The sequence below is a fragment of the Anguilla anguilla genome, chromosome 14 (assembly GCF_013347855.1).
Source record: "Anguilla anguilla isolate fAngAng1 chromosome 14, fAngAng1.pri, whole genome shotgun sequence".
Classification (NCBI taxonomy): Eukaryota; Metazoa; Chordata; class Actinopteri; order Anguilliformes; family Anguillidae; genus Anguilla; species Anguilla anguilla.
Genome location: NC_049214.1, coordinates 29011174 through 29027185, shown reverse-complemented (window position 1 = coordinate 29027185; position 16012 = coordinate 29011174). Strand labels below are relative to the sequence as shown.

The 16012-nt window shown below is 44.5% G+C and overlaps 2 protein-coding genes across 3 annotated transcripts; both read left to right on the top strand.

The window, feature by feature from the left end:
* Positions 1–18: 18 nt before the first annotated feature.
* Positions 19–5973, top strand: LOC118212789 (probable palmitoyltransferase ZDHHC12). 2 transcript variants are annotated; one of them, XM_035391090.1, is made up of 5 exons: positions 19–602; positions 2273–2447; positions 3356–3448; positions 3853–4019; positions 4257–5973. In XM_035391090.1, the coding sequence occupies exons 1-5, from the start codon at positions 565–567 to the stop codon at positions 4570–4572; spliced, it is 789 nt and encodes a 262-aa protein (XP_035246981.1). In that variant the 5' UTR covers positions 19–564; the 3' UTR covers positions 4573–5973. The 2 variants fall into 2 exon arrangements, with proteins under 2 accessions (XP_035246981.1, XP_035246980.1); XM_035391089.1 differs by having other exon boundaries at positions 50–602; positions 2302–2447.
* Positions 5974–9232: 3259 nt separating this feature from the next.
* setb (SET nuclear proto-oncogene b) lies at positions 9233–16010 on the top strand. Its single transcript, XM_035391088.1, has 8 exons — positions 9233–9565; positions 10788–10845; positions 11139–11281; positions 11701–11804; positions 11929–12042; positions 12362–12532; positions 14687–14833; positions 14923–16010. Exons 1-8 carry the CDS (start codon positions 9493–9495, stop codon positions 14941–14943), a joined length of 831 nt encoding a protein of 276 aa, XP_035246979.1. The 5' UTR covers positions 9233–9492; the 3' UTR covers positions 14944–16010.
* Positions 16011–16012: the final 2 nt, after the last annotated feature.

Genomic DNA, 16012 nt, shown 5'->3' with positions numbered 1-16012 from the left:
TACCTTAATCCCGCTGAAATTCCCGTGCATTACGGCACCACGTGATTTATCTTGACCAATAGACACGGCTATCTGACCAACGGCGGAGAGCAACACAAACACAAAACAAGCCTATTTAGTGCTCGCTGTGTAATGTAGTGGACCAGAAAATCCCGATGGTCTGAGCTGCTTTTATTTTAGAAGCTTCCTACTCGTGTCACACCGAGGTGAATCACTCGGGTGAGAAATTAATTGTTAGCTGTGTAGTTATCTCATAGATCTGGGATGGGCGTTCCTCGGTTGTGCTTGCTTTGAAAATACCGAGGTACTAGTTCTGCATTGGTCGCCCCTTCCTAAGGAGGCACAATGAAATGACTTAATTGGAGTCATTTTACTAGCCCGTCGGAGTGCATGACAGAATGAAATTAAATGTCAGTTGTTCGCTGAGATGTAACCGTAACCAGCTCGTTAGCGTTAGCTACCGTACATAATCTGTTGAAGAGCACACATTGGTGAGGATGCTACGATGTTTAAGAATGTGTTCGGGTCCGGGTTCCTTGTGAGGACCGCACATGTTATCTTGACATGGGTGACAACACTGATACTCTTCCTTCACGACACGGGTAAGTCATTCTTCTTTAGGCTCGTTAACCAGATAGATAGCTAACAGTATCTACCAGCAATTTCTGTTTATTGTTATTATATGATTGATTGATTAATATTTTTTTAAAGTGTCATGCACCTTATGGTCCCCAGCCCGAGTGGGCCTGCAAGTCACTACCTTCTAGTGAAACATTGTGTATGCATTATATACGATTTGGTATCCTTGTTATGCAGTTTAGCACAAAACATAGATTAGGCACATTACAATTGTGTTAGGAGATTGGGTCCAATAAATAAAATTATAATAATGAGCCTTATAAATATCTTTCAGCTATATAGACTAGTAATACTGAAGTGAAGATAAATAATGACAATACATAAACAATATAAATGAAACAAATATAACGGTTGTTGATTCAGCAAAAGAGCATGGATTGCCTTCCTTACGAGGCTTAGTAAATAAAATTTACTACACCAAACGCATAATTTCTGAAAAGGCATTCAGCTTTCTCCCCATCTCCTTACCAAAATAATACATATAAAATGTATATGTGTGTGTAAGTTTATATATAGTCGGTTTTCATTTCAGTCCTAATTGGCACACCTGATTCTACTCATTAGCAGCTCAGTCTCTAGCTGTTGAATGAGGTGTGCTTTGTTAGGGTTGGAGTGAAAACCTACAGGATGGTAGATCTTCATGAACAGTGTTGGGCTGCCCTAATCTAAAGAAATGTTCTTTTGTGCTGTCTGTTCCCACAGTGTTATACAAGAGCTATCATTGCATTATTCACTCAACCGTTCGCTTTCATGCAATCATCTGCAAAGGGGCGCCATCTGACAGTTCAAGCCAGCCAGTGAGCCGTTGCTCAGTTAATTCATTTGTGTAAAAGCCAGGGTTGGACTCAGTCGATTTTCAGTTGAGTCAGTTTATGAATCTAAATGATATGTGATGACTTAATTGAAAATGCCATAATGTTTTGTAAAGATGTTACATTGCATTCTCTGACACTTTTATCCAGAGCGACGTACAGAAGTGGAGAACATTCAGTGTGACTCTCAGGAATACAAAAAATGTGATATCACTAAGAGGTGACATCACCAGAGGCTCATTAATAATCTATGAGTGAAATGTTGACCTGACAAACAACGATTTCTATGGCAACTAAAGACAATACCACTTGACAACACCCTATCTGTACATAGCGGTAACTATATCATCATTCAAGGGGAAATCCCAGGAAAGATAGGATGAAAGGTTATCTGGAAGGGATCAGGAAAGTCATGGTGCAGTCTGAAGAGGTGAAGTCTTAGCTGTTGGAATATGGGCAGGGTTTCTGCTGTTCTGACTGCGCTGGGAAGCTCGTTCCACCCCCGGGAGGCTAGTATAGACAGGAGACATGCCCTGGATGTGCAGATAACGTCCAAGCCATGCAGGACACTTAACATGCAATTAATTAATTGAATTTCGACTTATCAACTCATCCCCAACCCTGGTAAAGATGACAAATTTACCAAATATTTACTTTAATTTATTTTTCCACTGACCTCGCGAATAGCTATCCAACTCCGTTACCTTGCACAGCAAGAAAAGCTTGCAATTAAAGTTCTGTGTGACAACCACAATTCTCCACCCTGTCGAGGGCACAGTTGTTGTTGTTTTTTAAAAGGGGAACTAATGGGGGACAAGCAGGTGCCCCTTGTGTTTGTGTGTCGTGACAGACTTGCGGAAGCAGGAGGAGACGGGCGAGCTGGCGCAGCCGGTGCTGTTTGTGACGCTGGTTCTGTTGTCGGTGCTGCTCTACTTCGCTGTCTCGCTTATGGACCCGGGCTTCGTGCTGGCCGACGATGACGATGGTGAGGCTAAGGTCAGTAAGAAGAGAACGAGAAACTGGGGCTTTCCTGAAGAAATAAATGGAGGGAGGGAGGGAGGGAGGGAGGGAGGGAGGGGGGGGGAGGAGGAGGAGAGAGAGAGAGAGAGAGAGAGAGAGAGAGAGAGAGAGAGAGAGAGAGAGAGAGAGAGAGAGAGAGAGAGGAGAGAGAGAGAGAGAGAGAGAGAGAGAGGGGGGGTGACTCATTCAGTTAAGGCAGCACACTGTAGTGCATGGATCGGATCAAATCTGGACTGTACCTCTATGGGGTGATGTGCAATTGGTGATAAAGTCGCCCAAGGTATGGAAGGGTTCAGTCGGACAGCGGTCTGTGTTTCATCGCTATCTTATGCTTGTTGATCAGAAACCTGTGGACTGCATGATAAAGCTGATCATGAACGGTCTTCCTCCGACTCCACTCTGTGTGAGCTTAGCCATACACTATGAAAAGAAGCAGGTGTTCTTGTGTGAACCCGGCTTCTTCGTTCATATTTTAAAAAGATGATGAGAAACTTGTTAAGAAAGATTCTATAAAAAATAAATTTGATCTAATTTGATTTTGATGTACCCTCCTTCTCAGTGTTAACAGTAGTCAGGCGTTTCCACATGCTAGCTGGCAGAGCTAGTTGAATTTCCTTGTCTGTGCGGTACCTGCCATCAGAGGTGGGTAACCCGGCTTCAAAGAGTAAAAAGACTGACCATGTATTTGCTCCACCACCATGCACTAAACCAGCTGACTCTAATTAGCATAACTCTTCAGCATGATAGGAGACCTAATTATTGTAATCAGCTGGTTTAGTGCATGGTGGTGGAGCAAATACATGGTCAGTCTTTTTACTCATTGAAGCCGGGTTACCCACCTCTGCCTGCCATTCTCTCACTGTGTGCTGTCCTGTGCCCTGCAGCTGACCCTGGGCACTGGGGAGGAGCACCAGGACATGCTCTCCCAGTCAGCCAAGTCCCTCCGGCAGCGGCGGTGTAGCCTCTGCCTACTGCAGGTACTGGGTCTGGACCCGGGGGGGAGATGGGCCTGCATGCACTGGGGAGTGTACCAGGGGGGTAGGGCTGCCTGGGTTCGAATCCCAGGTGGGAGTCACCTGTTCTGCTGCTTAGTAAGGTGGTGTGTGTGTGTGTGTGCATGCATGCGCACGTGTGGGTGCATGTGTGTGTGTGTTATTTAACAGGCTCAGGGTGACTTGCAACACATCCAGTAATATCCCCATTTTTGTAGCACTTTACATGCATTATTCAGTTCATGAATTTAATTTAAATGTATGTCTTGAATAGACTTAAATTAAGTGAGATTAACACCCCCCCCCCCCCTTTTCCAACCCTTATGAATATGAAAACACCCTCTTTATTAAAGATACTTCCTTACTATTCCCTCCGCCCCCCTCTGCAGCAGCCAATGAGAGCCAAGCACTGCCAAACCTGTAAGCACTGCGTCCGTCGCTATGACCACCACTGCCCCTGGATAGAGAACTGTGTGGGAGAGCGGAACCACCGCTGGTTTGTCCTGTACCTGGGGGTGCAGCTGCTGGCCCTGTTTTGGGGGCTCTTCATAGCCTGGTGAGTGCAGACTACCACCAAGAGAAGCATGTTACGAAATTATTTGTTTAATTTTAATTTATTTCATTCTGTTTTTGCAAGAATGCAAAACTCGGTGGTAGCACTTTGGCCAGCATAGCCCTCCCTACCCCACACAAATCCATCTTTAAGTAATCACAGTGCTAAGGAACCTTCAGGTCACTTGTCTCTATCTCCCTCCCTCTCTCTCTCCTTCTCTCCCTCCCTTTCTTTCTCCAGGTCTGGGTTTAGCCCCGCCCCTACCTGGGACCTCTGGCTGCGTGGCAATGGGCTCCTATTGGCTGCTGCCTCCATTATGGGCGTGGTCTCGGTAGTGGTGGTCCTGCTGCTCGGTTCGCACCTGTACTTGATCTCCCATAATGCCACCACTTGGGAGTTCATGTCCCGCCCGCGAATCTCGTACCTGCGCCACTGTGGGGCGGACCAGAACCCCTTCGATCGCGGGGCCCCTGCCAACCTCTGGAGCTTCTTTTGCGTTTGGGGGATCGTGTCCTGGGAACAGATGTATTTCAGAGAGCCCAACGACCATGCCTAGTACTCTCCCTCCCATATCTCCCCACCAGGCCTGGGTCAAACCGGCATCTAAACACACTTTCATGTTTTGGGTGCAGGTAAAATTTGAAAACTCTCCTCCAGATCCTTGGAAAATTTTAAATGAAGCATATTACTCATCAAAATGGACAATTAGTGTATGGAAGAAGAATTATTTAATGAATATTTGAGAACTGTTTGTTTCTTTTCTAATAGTAGTCAGTGCTCTTAAGTGGTGTCTAATGGGTGGGAATGGAGATGGTTATGGACCATTGGACAGGACTGGCCAGATCTATATCACAAACATTCCATCTGTTGACCGGGCAATTTGGTTTCGTGTTTCTGCCCCGCATAGAAAATCTACACATCTACAGTCGGACCAACTTGCACACTGATTGGCCAGTTGCTTATACGGGGAAGTGGTCAGATATAGAAAGTCCCTATCTCTGACACACGGGGAGGGAAGAGTGAGGAATTGAAGGAATGTGCCACTAACTGTCTGCCTCACTTTTTAACTCTCTGACTGTTCTCTTACTGACTCTTCTGTCACGGCCTTGCCGAAGATTGAATTCGGCCCCTTGGCTTTGAGGGGGGTCCAGGAATCGAGTTTAAAAACTGTCAGCCAATGAGATTGGTGGTTTGTAGATGAGACTTTCAGGTAACATTTTTTGTATGAGGATTGGGGAAAGATGCATCCGTCATCCAAGTTTGCAAGATGACTTTGTCTGGCTTACGTCTGCTTGGTTGGATGGTGTCGTTTGATTGGCCAGAAGGTTCTCCCCCAGTCTACATAGTGCATTCAGGGTCAACTGACAGCCAGGTATCCAGAAACAGAATTATCCACAAAATAAATAAAGCTTGCACATTGCTTCAGTCTTCCTCAAAGCAGTGGATTCTGGGCAATGGAATTTCAGAAGGGAGTGGAGGGAGATCGGAGAGAATGACTCTAAGGGGGGGAAAGTTATTATAAATATAATGTATTAACACCCTAACCTGTGTCAGTGCAAAAAAGTTATTCTAAATATGATATGGTTGTGGTTAGTTGAGCTGTCTCTGCTATTCCATGCAGTAGTGTTCCCAGACTCCTCTTCCCCAGGAGTCCGTTAACTTGTACCTCAACTCAGTCAAAACCCTACTCCCTTTTTTAAGATGTGCTGTCATTTGTGAACTCATTTCTGGTTTGTGGGATTGGTGCAGTCTGCAGGAAAAACTAAATGTGAGTTTTATCTGTCTGGCTCTCCCACAACATATTGCTGTGATATCATCTCAGGCAAACAAAACCCAGTTCACATCGACAGACCAGAGTCTACTTCTGACTACTATACTGACTACACTGCCAGCCGTAGATGGGTATTCCTGCACGGTGTCTTGTGATTAGTCACAGCTCCCCCCCCCCCCCCCCCCCCCGCCCTCCTGGCCATTGCACAACAAGGACTCCTCAGCACCAGCCACAGCTCCAGCATTCAGACCAGTTAGAGGAGGGCGCATTATCATCGGGATGGGCCTACAATCACAACGGGGTAATCCTGAAGAATCAAAAATCTGCCTTTGAAAAAGGAAAAAAAGAAAGCGGTTCATTTCAGGAGCCTTGTGCCCAGCTGTGAGGGGCTTTGAGTGCGCAGTAATGCCATTTTTCTGTAGCGATTGAGTCTTGTTCTGGATCGATCTCAGCTCTGCTGTGCTCTGTTTTTAATGAAAATCTGTCCCTTTAATTTTGTGGAACAGGGTTTTCTTTCGATATGCATATCAGCAAGTCCTTTCAATGAAATCGTTTTAAACTTTTTTTTAGAGCTTCCATTTTTGTAAGGTTAGATCTACCGTTAAAATGGTTTTTTTCCCCCCAAAACTTGGCATACTGTATTGTGGACTATTACCTTATTGTTTTAAATTTAATTAATATTGTGTCCCCACATAGCTTAAAAAGTGGATAGATATGTGCTGTGCAATATTGGCTATAGGGGACGTTAACCTTAAGCAATAATTCTGTTTCTCTGGAAAACTAGATCGGTCTCGGTAGATCAGTCTGTTTAAAGTCTGTTGCCCTGTGTTTTGAGCCTAGAGCAGGGAGATAAAATGTGTGGTGGTTTATAGGGTCTCTCTGTCCCTGAGTTTATCCAATATGACTGTATCGGTTTCAGTTCAGACAGAATGAGCTGCTATTGAACAAGTTGCTGTATTTATTTATTCATGAAATATTACTGCCCTTCAGTATTTATGGTTTATGCAATATCTCTATACATTTTTGAATTAATAAAAATGTTCAAATGTGTTCCTGATTTTCCCTTGCCAAATGTATTTCTGTTCTTGTAGAAATATGTTGAGTTCCACAGTGGGTGCAAGAGGGAGACTGAGAATGTTCTGCTTTACATGCAATATAGGCAATACTAGTAAATCCATGATACATTTTCAGTTGAGTCAAGATGATATTTATATTTTTATTTACTTATTTAAATACTGTTATGTTGTTTAAATACTACCGAAAGGCTCTAGAGGTTACTCGGTCTATTCAGAAATTATTTTAAATTCAGTTCATATACTGACTAATGTCCATAATGTTCTATGATGTTCTATAAAAATGTTTCAGTTATGTCACAGAATTTCACATTTTTTCCTGACCTGATCAGAGATACACTTGACCCCTGATCTGCCATATATACTGATTGTGTGAATACATTGATCTGAGTGAATCAGCTATACTGCAAGGCTTTCTGGGTAAAAGAGCCTGTTAAGTCATGCGCATATATGTATATGTGGAGGTTCCATTGCTTTAGAATGTGACAGATCTCCCGTTATGCTAAGCAGATTGGAGGTGATCTCAGCCAACAGCCTGCCTCACCGGGTCCAGGTACAAGGTGGGGTGTGGCCTGTAGAGGCCGTCAAAGCCTTAACACTCAGCTGCAGTCCTTTCAGGAGAGACTCCAGGTTTAGAAAGACGCAGTGAGGCGGCACATGCTGGACCATTAGCTGCAGTGGTCAGTGTGGTGGAAAAGCCTAGGGGCGGTTTTTGCCAGTCTTGTGTGGATCCTCCGTGGCCTAGTTGCAAGGCGGCTCGCTAAACACAACTGTGAACCTATCCTTACGGCTGGGCTACAAACGAACCATGTGCGGCCGCCAACCGGCCCACGTTCCCCTCCTTAACCCCCTCCCAGTTGGACCCCCTCTTTCGGTCGTCAAGTTAGATTGCCAGTTTGAAAATGGCTCCCCCAAAATACAGAATGGCATTGAAACGTGACATCAGCATCATGCTCCTCAAACCTTTGGGCTGAACCCCTCCACTCATCGGGCAAAGCTAGAGCCCACTGTAAATCTCCCTGTGGGACTGCTGGTCAGAGTCAGCACTGGTATGCCCCACATTTTATACCATTCATGCATTACAGTGCCTTACTGGGATGAGACACCCAGCAACCCACACGTTTCCTTGTTTTTTTGTTCACTACTTCCAGTACTTCAGCCCATAATACCTGTAATCCAGAGTGTAACTCCACCTTTTCAGATGACACCTCAATCAATGTTTCCTTTGTTTTGCAGGTCTTGGGGCATGCATCTCTATGATGGCACTGATTTGGTTACTTATATCTAGCTCTGGCTTTCTAGAGTTTTTTTTTTTAGTACAATGGATCAGATGCCCACATTGTAAACAGTATTCAAATCCATTTTATTTGTTTATTTTACAGAGACATATTTGTCACAAAGATGCTTTACAGAGAAAACAGCAAAAAATGTAGTTTCTCTCTCTCTCTCGTGTGTGATCATGATCTGAAACATGGTGACTTAAAAAAAAAAGTTTGCAGACAAGTCCCATTTAAGAGATGAAATTTAAACGCATCAATGGTTTGGTTGCAAATCTCCATCCTCCTTCATCCCCCTTTTCATGCTATACGTTAGTCAATTTCAATCCATCAACTTAACAATACTTCAAAATCTGGAAATAAATGTGTTGGTCAGAAGCCAGGGCACCACTTTTTCGTAGCTAATGCCCTATGATAAGTATAGACGCGAGATTTCTGGCTAGCTAGGTAGCTAAAGAAACCCCACCGTGACCCTTGAGAACGCGGTGATAGACGCCATAACCCAGTATTTAAAAATGCATTGGAAACCGTTTCAAACGAAACAACAAGCTTAGTTATATAACTGAGCTGTCCATCTTATTAGTCATTGAAAATGGAGCTACGGCACTGAACAACAATGCACCATTTTCCGAAGCACAGTGCAGGGAGGGTGGAGACCGTAGGACATTTAAATTTCAGACGAAAAAAGTAGAGGGAGGAATTAACATGTGACGTCCTCTTCATGAGACGAAGACGAACGTGCACACGCATAAAGGCGAGCGCGCATTAAATCCAGCAGGCAAGACGCAGTGGTACGCGCGAGTTCAAAAGCTTTGTTTGGGCCAGTTGTTTCACACATCGAATACGTGGCGCACTAGTCTATGATTGGCATAATTGTTCCCTGCTTGAATTTTTGACCAATCAAATGCGAGTAACTTTGTGTGTGAAGAGAAAAGAAACGCGGCCTTGTTTCCATAATTTAACGTTACTTGGGTGTTGGATTATGAAAACCCACCCCTTTTTGTTGGGCCCTACCGCCCCTTTACCTGAGGAAGGCCAATGAGGTGTCACCAGCGGGAGCGAGCCGCGGTTTGTAAATCGTCCTCCCGGAGGCGGAGTTGTCCGTTCGATTTTCATTCGCGAGGCGCGTGCATCAGGAAAAGGGAGCGCGTGAGTGAGCTCGAGCTCTGTGGTGGTGGTTGGAAGTGAGTGTGTGTGTTGAGCCGTCTCTCGCGTTTATATTGTGGAGAAGCACGACACACGTTTTATTCGCACTTCTACAGCTAAGGTAGAAACACGTTTTCTCCTCGCGGAGAGACCTAAGGAGAGGAAAATACATATTCTGAAGCTACAAATTCACAGTCTGCGACAAAACCATGTCGGCCTCGGCGGCGAAAGTGAGTCGAAAGGAGCTGAACTCAAACCATGACGGAGCGGACGAGACCTCCGGTAAGGAATGGCGGCCTTCGCAGCACCGCCATTTTCGCTTGTTTATATCGTTTTTGTTTTATATGCGATTCACCTTGAAATTGTCGGGCTGGTTGATCAGCTGTAGTTTTGCCGTGGAATCGCAAGTGGTTGTAGATGTGGGAGAGTACGGTCGTGGCCGATAGCGCTGAATGTTGCGTGCGACTGGGAATCAGACAGCGGCTAGTGGAGGCCATGTTTCCTGCTCAAGATTCATTGTGTCAGACGCATGTTCGGAGCTGGAACGTTCTCTCCTGTTTAGTATTTTCTAGACTAGAGCTACAGTTTATTATGTTGTCCCCCCAAAATACACTCTGTGGCCGAATGCGTGGGGGACGCAAACATTTCCCTTATGTAGATGTATTGCCGCTCAGAGCGAGGCCCAGCACGGCGAGCATTGTCGTGCGGCTCCGCCACCATTATGCATTTGAAAACCATACAGGAATAAATAACTTTACACACCACCGGCTCCCCTCTGAGATCTTGTGTGAGCGTGTTAATAGGTTCGACAGCGAACTCTTTGAACCGCGCATTGTGTTTTAAGGTCGCAGACGAGCGGCCGGCGGGATTGACCCTGCCGGTAGACGCGTAGTGAGTAGAATCGCAGAGCCCAGCATGCCCAGGGCCTCCCTCATTCAAACCACGCGGCCCCGAGCGGCAGCAGGAAGCTGCATCAGAGCACCGTGGGTTATATTAGCTAGGTTAGACAACTTGACTGAGTTCAGTCTGTTACGCTTTAATTTGGCGCAGAACATGGTATGTGCGCTTTTAATTGATCAATTATGACCCATCGACTCGCTGCTACCGTGAAGGTATCAAAATTCTGTCAGTATTCATCTTTGCCTACGTGCGTATTTACCTCCTCAGCCAACTGCAATGAATTAGCTTCGTAGGTAACTTAACGGTGCTAGATAACAACTTTTCAAAAGGTGAGCATCGGAAATGTTCTGATTTATATCCCACTTAATGTTCCCAAAAGTAATCGGTCCAGTATAGGGAACAAGTTATAACGTAGCGCGACGTCCAATTAGGAATTTTGTGGTTGTATAAACTTTTCTTACTGGTCGTGTTCTTGTTTTTCACGGTATGTATATGTATATATTGTCCATTTGTGAAATCAAGCATATGTTTTCCTGCACAATTTCCGATTAATTGAAACTGACACAAGAAACTAATTTCCCTCCAATTTCCATCCCAATTTTAGAAAAAGAGCAACAGGAAGCCATCGAACACATCGACGAAGTACAGAACGAAATTGACAGGTAAATGACCCTTTTCACGATTTACAGGAACACACGGCCAATTTCTCTTGGTTTATTGTGTTGTATTTAAAAAAACGGTTATATGAATTATTAGCTTTTCAGATCTTGTGTAATGCAAGTGCATGCACAATGTTCGCAAGTAGGTTGTTGTATGCAAGTATGTACGTTGCTATTAACTTAACCAGAGTTATACATTGTTTTGAAATGAATAAATGGTCTGTTAATGTTGTCCTTGGTCCATCAAATGGCAAAATTTGAATGGATTTCTCCGCGACTCCTGTCCACCTCTGCAGATTGAACGAACAGGCCAGCGAGGAGATTTTGAAAGTAGAACAGAAATACAACAAGCTACGCCAGCCCTTCTTCCAGAAGCGGTCAGAACTGATCGCCAAAATCCCCAATTTCTGGGTCACGACGTTCGTCAATCACCCACAGGGTGAGTCTTCCCGAAACGATTGTGTGTTTGTGTCCGTCTGTGCACGTGTGCTTTACTCTTAAGCAATGCTCACAGTGTTTAATGGTCTCTGTATCTACTCTTCATACTGCTTTATAGTGCCTGTCCTTGGCGGTGATTTTTGCTGTGTGTTAATTCTGTAGGGTAGCACACAGGGTTATGGTTTTTATAAGTACAGGTATGCTGTACAGTTGGACAGAGACTCCCTTGTGTGACTGGTGTATTGCGAGATGGTAGAAATCTGATGTGATGCGCAGCAGATTTTTTTTTGCAAACTGTCTCGCAGCCTTCACCGTACCGCGGTGCAAGACTGCTTTGTTTTTTGATGATTGACCAATGAAAAAGTAACTGTTGCTGGCCATAAGACTCTAGCACTGCTGACTTCTGCCTTCTCTCCCCAGTCTCTGCTCTTCTCGGTGAGGAAGATGAGGAAGCTCTTCATTACTTGACCAGAGTGGAGGTGACAGAGTTTGAAGACATCAAGTCGGGTTACAGAATAGATTTCGTAAGTAGCAGCACTCCTCAGTGAACATCTTGCACTGAACAATGCATTCTGCTCTTGGGGTTGATTGGTTTCGTCATAACATTTTTTTGGCTCACCTGGGATTCTTTGCATCTTCTTTTTTTAGTACTTTGACGAAAACCCATACTTCGAAAACAAAGTTTTATCCAAAGAGTTCCACCTGAATGAAAGCGGGGATCCTTCTTCCAAGTCCACAGAGATCAAATGGAAAGCAGGAAAGGTGGGTGTTGTCCTGGTGGTTTTGTCGGTTCATGTTGCGGCCACCTTTTCCAGAGTTTATGCACAGAGGTAGAACGGTCTGTGTGGTCTGATATGCAAGACCTGCTTTGTGTAGGACATTCATTAATGCTAACTTAATACTGCCTTAAACTAGTGCGGATGTCATGAAGATGATGTTGCGCAGGTGTACTTTGCATGGGAGGGGGAGTTTCACAGTAAAATGTATACTCCAAACTCCTTAATTCTCCTTTGTGAATCTGCCCCTCCCCACACACTTGCTGCATTATTTAAATTTTAAAAATCTGGTCCCGTGCCCCCAGGACCTGACGAAGCGTGCCGGTCAGACGCAGAACAAGGCGGGGAAGAAGAGGCAACACGAAGAGCCTGAGAGCTTCTTCACCTGGTTCACCGATCATTCCGACGCCGGAGCCGACGAGCTGGGAGAGGTCATAAAGGACGACATCTGGCCCAATCCCCTACAGTACTACCTGGTAAGGCTCTGCCCCCCACCCCAATCCCCTACAGTACTACCTGGTAAGGCTCCGCCCCCCACCCCAGTCCCCTACAGTACTACCTGGTAAGGCTCCGCCCCCCACCCCAGTCCCCTACAGTACTACCTGGTAAGGCTCCGCCCCCCACCCCAGTCCCCTACAGTACTACCTGGTAAGGCTCCGCCCCCCACCCCAATCCCCTACAGTACTACCTGGTAAGGCTCCGCCCCCCACCCCAATCCCCTACAGTACTACCTGGTAAGGCTCCGCCCCCCACCCCAATCCCCTACAGTACTACCTGGTAAGGCTCCGCCCCCCACCCCAATCCCCTACAGTACTACCTGGTAAGGCTCCACCCCCCACCCCAGTCCCCTACAGTACTACCTGGTAAGGCTCCGCCCCCCACCCCAGTCCCTTTCAGTACTACCTGGTAAGGCTCCGCCCCCCACCCCAATCCCTTTCAGTACTACCTGGTAAGGAAGCAAGTGATGGGGAAAATACTAGGGGTGTAACAGTACTTGTTTTGTACCAAACTGTTTAGTACGAGACTTTCGTTTCGGTATGTAATGCAAACCTAGCAATTACTGTCTTGCTGTAATGCATGTGCAGAACTTTTTTTTTTTCCTTTTTTTTTCTGCATTGAACTTTAATTCAAAACTGAGTTTCCCCAGATGACTTAACATTTGCGAAGGACCAGATGTTAGTTGTCTGTATGGCAATTTCAAATTAGAAGCCAGAACTCCAGTCCCCAGGTGTGTTACTGCTGGGAGTGGCAAACAATGGTTCGAATGCTTTTCGAATAGTTTTATTTATTTATTTTTTTAAAACTTTCGAGCACAAAAATGCACATTTGTATTCGATAGATAGAGAAAAAATTATTGCCATGGTCTTCCTTTCAATTTGGGTTGTGCTGAACCAGAAATAAATGTGTTTTAGTATCTCTACTGTTGAAAACAAAGTGGTTGGGTCATTTGGGTAGTTGCTATGTTGTTACTGAATGGATGAGGCACTTCCATTTCCTCCCTGGTTTCTTGGTGTGATTGGAATGTGTCTTTTCCTCCACTGGGAATATGAGAGATAGGCACTGGCCCCTTCACAAGTGGACTGTCTGGTGTTTTTGGCAAAGAACCGGCAGACCTGACATTGGCATAAAATGCTTAACCAGTTAAGTTTACCTTTTTCCACGTTAACATTTATTTTAGGTGAGCTAAAATGGCCTCGCATTTTCATCTTTTTGCCATGCGTTAATACTTCGCTAGTTATGTCTCTTTGTATTGGTTGGCTGTCTTGTGGGCATAACAGGCAATTGACACAGCCCAAGAGTTGTATAAATTCTGACATGCAGTTTGACATTTAAAATTTTAATATTTGAATATGTGTTAATATTAGTGTATGTGGGGGTTTTTTCCCCTCTTTGAAGGAATGTTCAAATGTCATTTTTAGCCGATGTTGACACTCCTAGTTGCTGCCGACGCATTGAAAATGGTAACTCGGACCTGAGTCGCCTGAGTTGTGCCTGTCTGTTGGAGTGAGTAGACAACAGTCTGGAAGGCGAGCCCCCCCCCCCAATGACATTCCAGTAGCCTCGCTGCAGATTCAGCCCGAGCCAGAGCCGTAACAAACGCCCCTGGAGTTTATCGCAGCGGATCTGCCAACAGTTGTATAGGGTGCAAATCTGCATATGTTTTACGCAAACTACTGTTGCAGCAATATTGACAATGCATTTTTTTTTGTATTACCTACCTATGTTCATATTTAAGAAAGAAAGAGACTTATTTGCAAGCGTGCCTTTTCTTCCCCCAACAAACTACAGGCACTTAGCCTCTGTTAACATTTTCATAGCAAATATATACATGTACCCACCTGTGAAGTCAACCGAGCTACATACCAAACTGAGATTTTTGTATACCGCTACACCTCTAGAAAATGCACCAATTTACATCTGAATCCTTAGTGAATAGACGCTTGTATTACAGCAAGCTCATTTTTAAAATGGACAAATTGTGTGGCTATAATCATTGCTTTATGGTAAAAATCTATAAAAGCAGTGGTGATTGGAATATTCTGCTTCTGTCTGATATGATACTGCTCTTGTTTTCAGTGACCAGCTGTCTTTGCTTTGACTGTTCCTTAACACCTCCCATTCTTCCCCAGGTCCCAGACATGGAAGATGAAGAAGGAGAGGGCGAGGACGACGACGACGACGACGAAGAGGAGGAAGGTCTCGAGGACATCGACGAAGAGGGGGATGAGGACGACGGAGAGGAGGATGAAGAGGATGATGACGGGGAGGAAGGGGAGGTGAGCGTTGTGGGCCACCTGTCCTCCTGCATGTGACTGTGAAACCGAGTGCGGTGCCGAGACGGTAACGAGCTTTCTCTCTGTTTCAGGACGACGGCGAGGACGATTAGGCTCCCAGAAAAGGACATTTCCACCACGTTCTTTCCCATTTTCCCCCATTTTTAATTCTCTTCTAATCCTTGGGAGCAAAGATGCTTTGTTGGGTTTTTTTGTTTTGTTTTTTGTTTTTTAAATGAATTTTTTGTCTCCTTGTTCTGCCCAAGCCTTTTCCTGTCCTCTTGCCATGTCTAACACGAGCATTTCTCCTGGACAGACTTTGCATCGGAAAACTAGTGGCAATCTCTTCAAGTCCCGTGTATCATCTCCATCAAGACCAGTAACAATAAAGATGAATAATTCTGCACGCTGTCTTATGTAGACTTTAAAGAAAAAAATAAACTTAAGGAAAAAAGAAATCCGTTTATATATACATTTTCCTTTTCTTCCTGTTTAAGGTTGTTAAAAAAAAAAAAAAGAAAAAAAAAAAAAAGCCAAGCCATGGTGCAGTGGTTACTTGCTAGTTATAGCATCCTTCCTTTTTTTTTTTTTTTTTTTTTTTTTTTTTTCCTTTCCTCCTTCTTTCCCTCTCCAGTGCAGAGTAGACCCTTGGAGTTGACACTGGTTTTCCCATGTAATCAATTGGACAAACCAGAAAAGCCAGCTTTTTTCACCCTCTTCCAGTTTCCTGTTCCTCTTGTAATATTGTTTTGGGGTTAATATTGAGGTAGGGATGGGGGGCTTATCGCAGAGTATGTGGGGAGGAGAGGGGGGGTGTGGGTGTTTGAATAGGGAGTGGGATTAAGTCTGCATTTTCTTTTTCCCACCATCAACGTCAGGGGGTTTATGTTCATTGATTTTCATTTTCATTGTAATGTTTTACAGACATCCATGAGGTTTGAAATGACATTTTTAATAAAGAAAAAGAAAACTAAAAAAAAAAAAAAAAAAATTCTTGTAATTTTGAGCCCAGCTGCTTCATGGAATATTTAAATAATTAAAATGAGCCTGTAGAGACATACATGGAATCTACATTTAATCTTTGTTTGCCCTTTTTTCCACTGGAAAGAAAACCTGCTCACGTAAGGCATTCAAGTGTACAAGTTGCTTTGTTACAATAAAATTAAATGTGTACACACAAGT

Excerpts from the sequence above, each read along its gene's own strand:
- LOC118212789 (XM_035391089.1), top strand. The coding sequence starts at position 506 with ATGTTTAAGAATGTGTTCGGGTCCGGGTTCCTTGTGAGGACCGCACAT. Across the intron at positions 3,449-3,852 it reads GTAGCCTCTGCCTACTGCAG|CAGCCAATGAGAGCCAAGCA; the intron begins GTACTGGGTCTG and ends CCCCCTCTGCAG. Across the intron at positions 4,020-4,256 it reads TGGGGGCTCTTCATAGCCTG|GTCTGGGTTTAGCCCCGCCC; the intron begins GTGAGTGCAGAC and ends TTCTTTCTCCAG.
- setb (XM_035391088.1), top strand. The coding sequence starts at position 9,493 with ATGTCGGCCTCGGCGGCGAAAGTGAGTCGAAAGGAGCTGAACTCAAAC. Across the intron at positions 9,566-10,787 it reads CGGAGCGGACGAGACCTCCG|AAAAAGAGCAACAGGAAGCC; the intron begins GTAAGGAATGGC and ends TCCCAATTTTAG. Across the intron at positions 11,805-11,928 it reads CGGGTTACAGAATAGATTTC|TACTTTGACGAAAACCCATA; the intron begins GTAAGTAGCAGC and ends TTCTTTTTTTAG.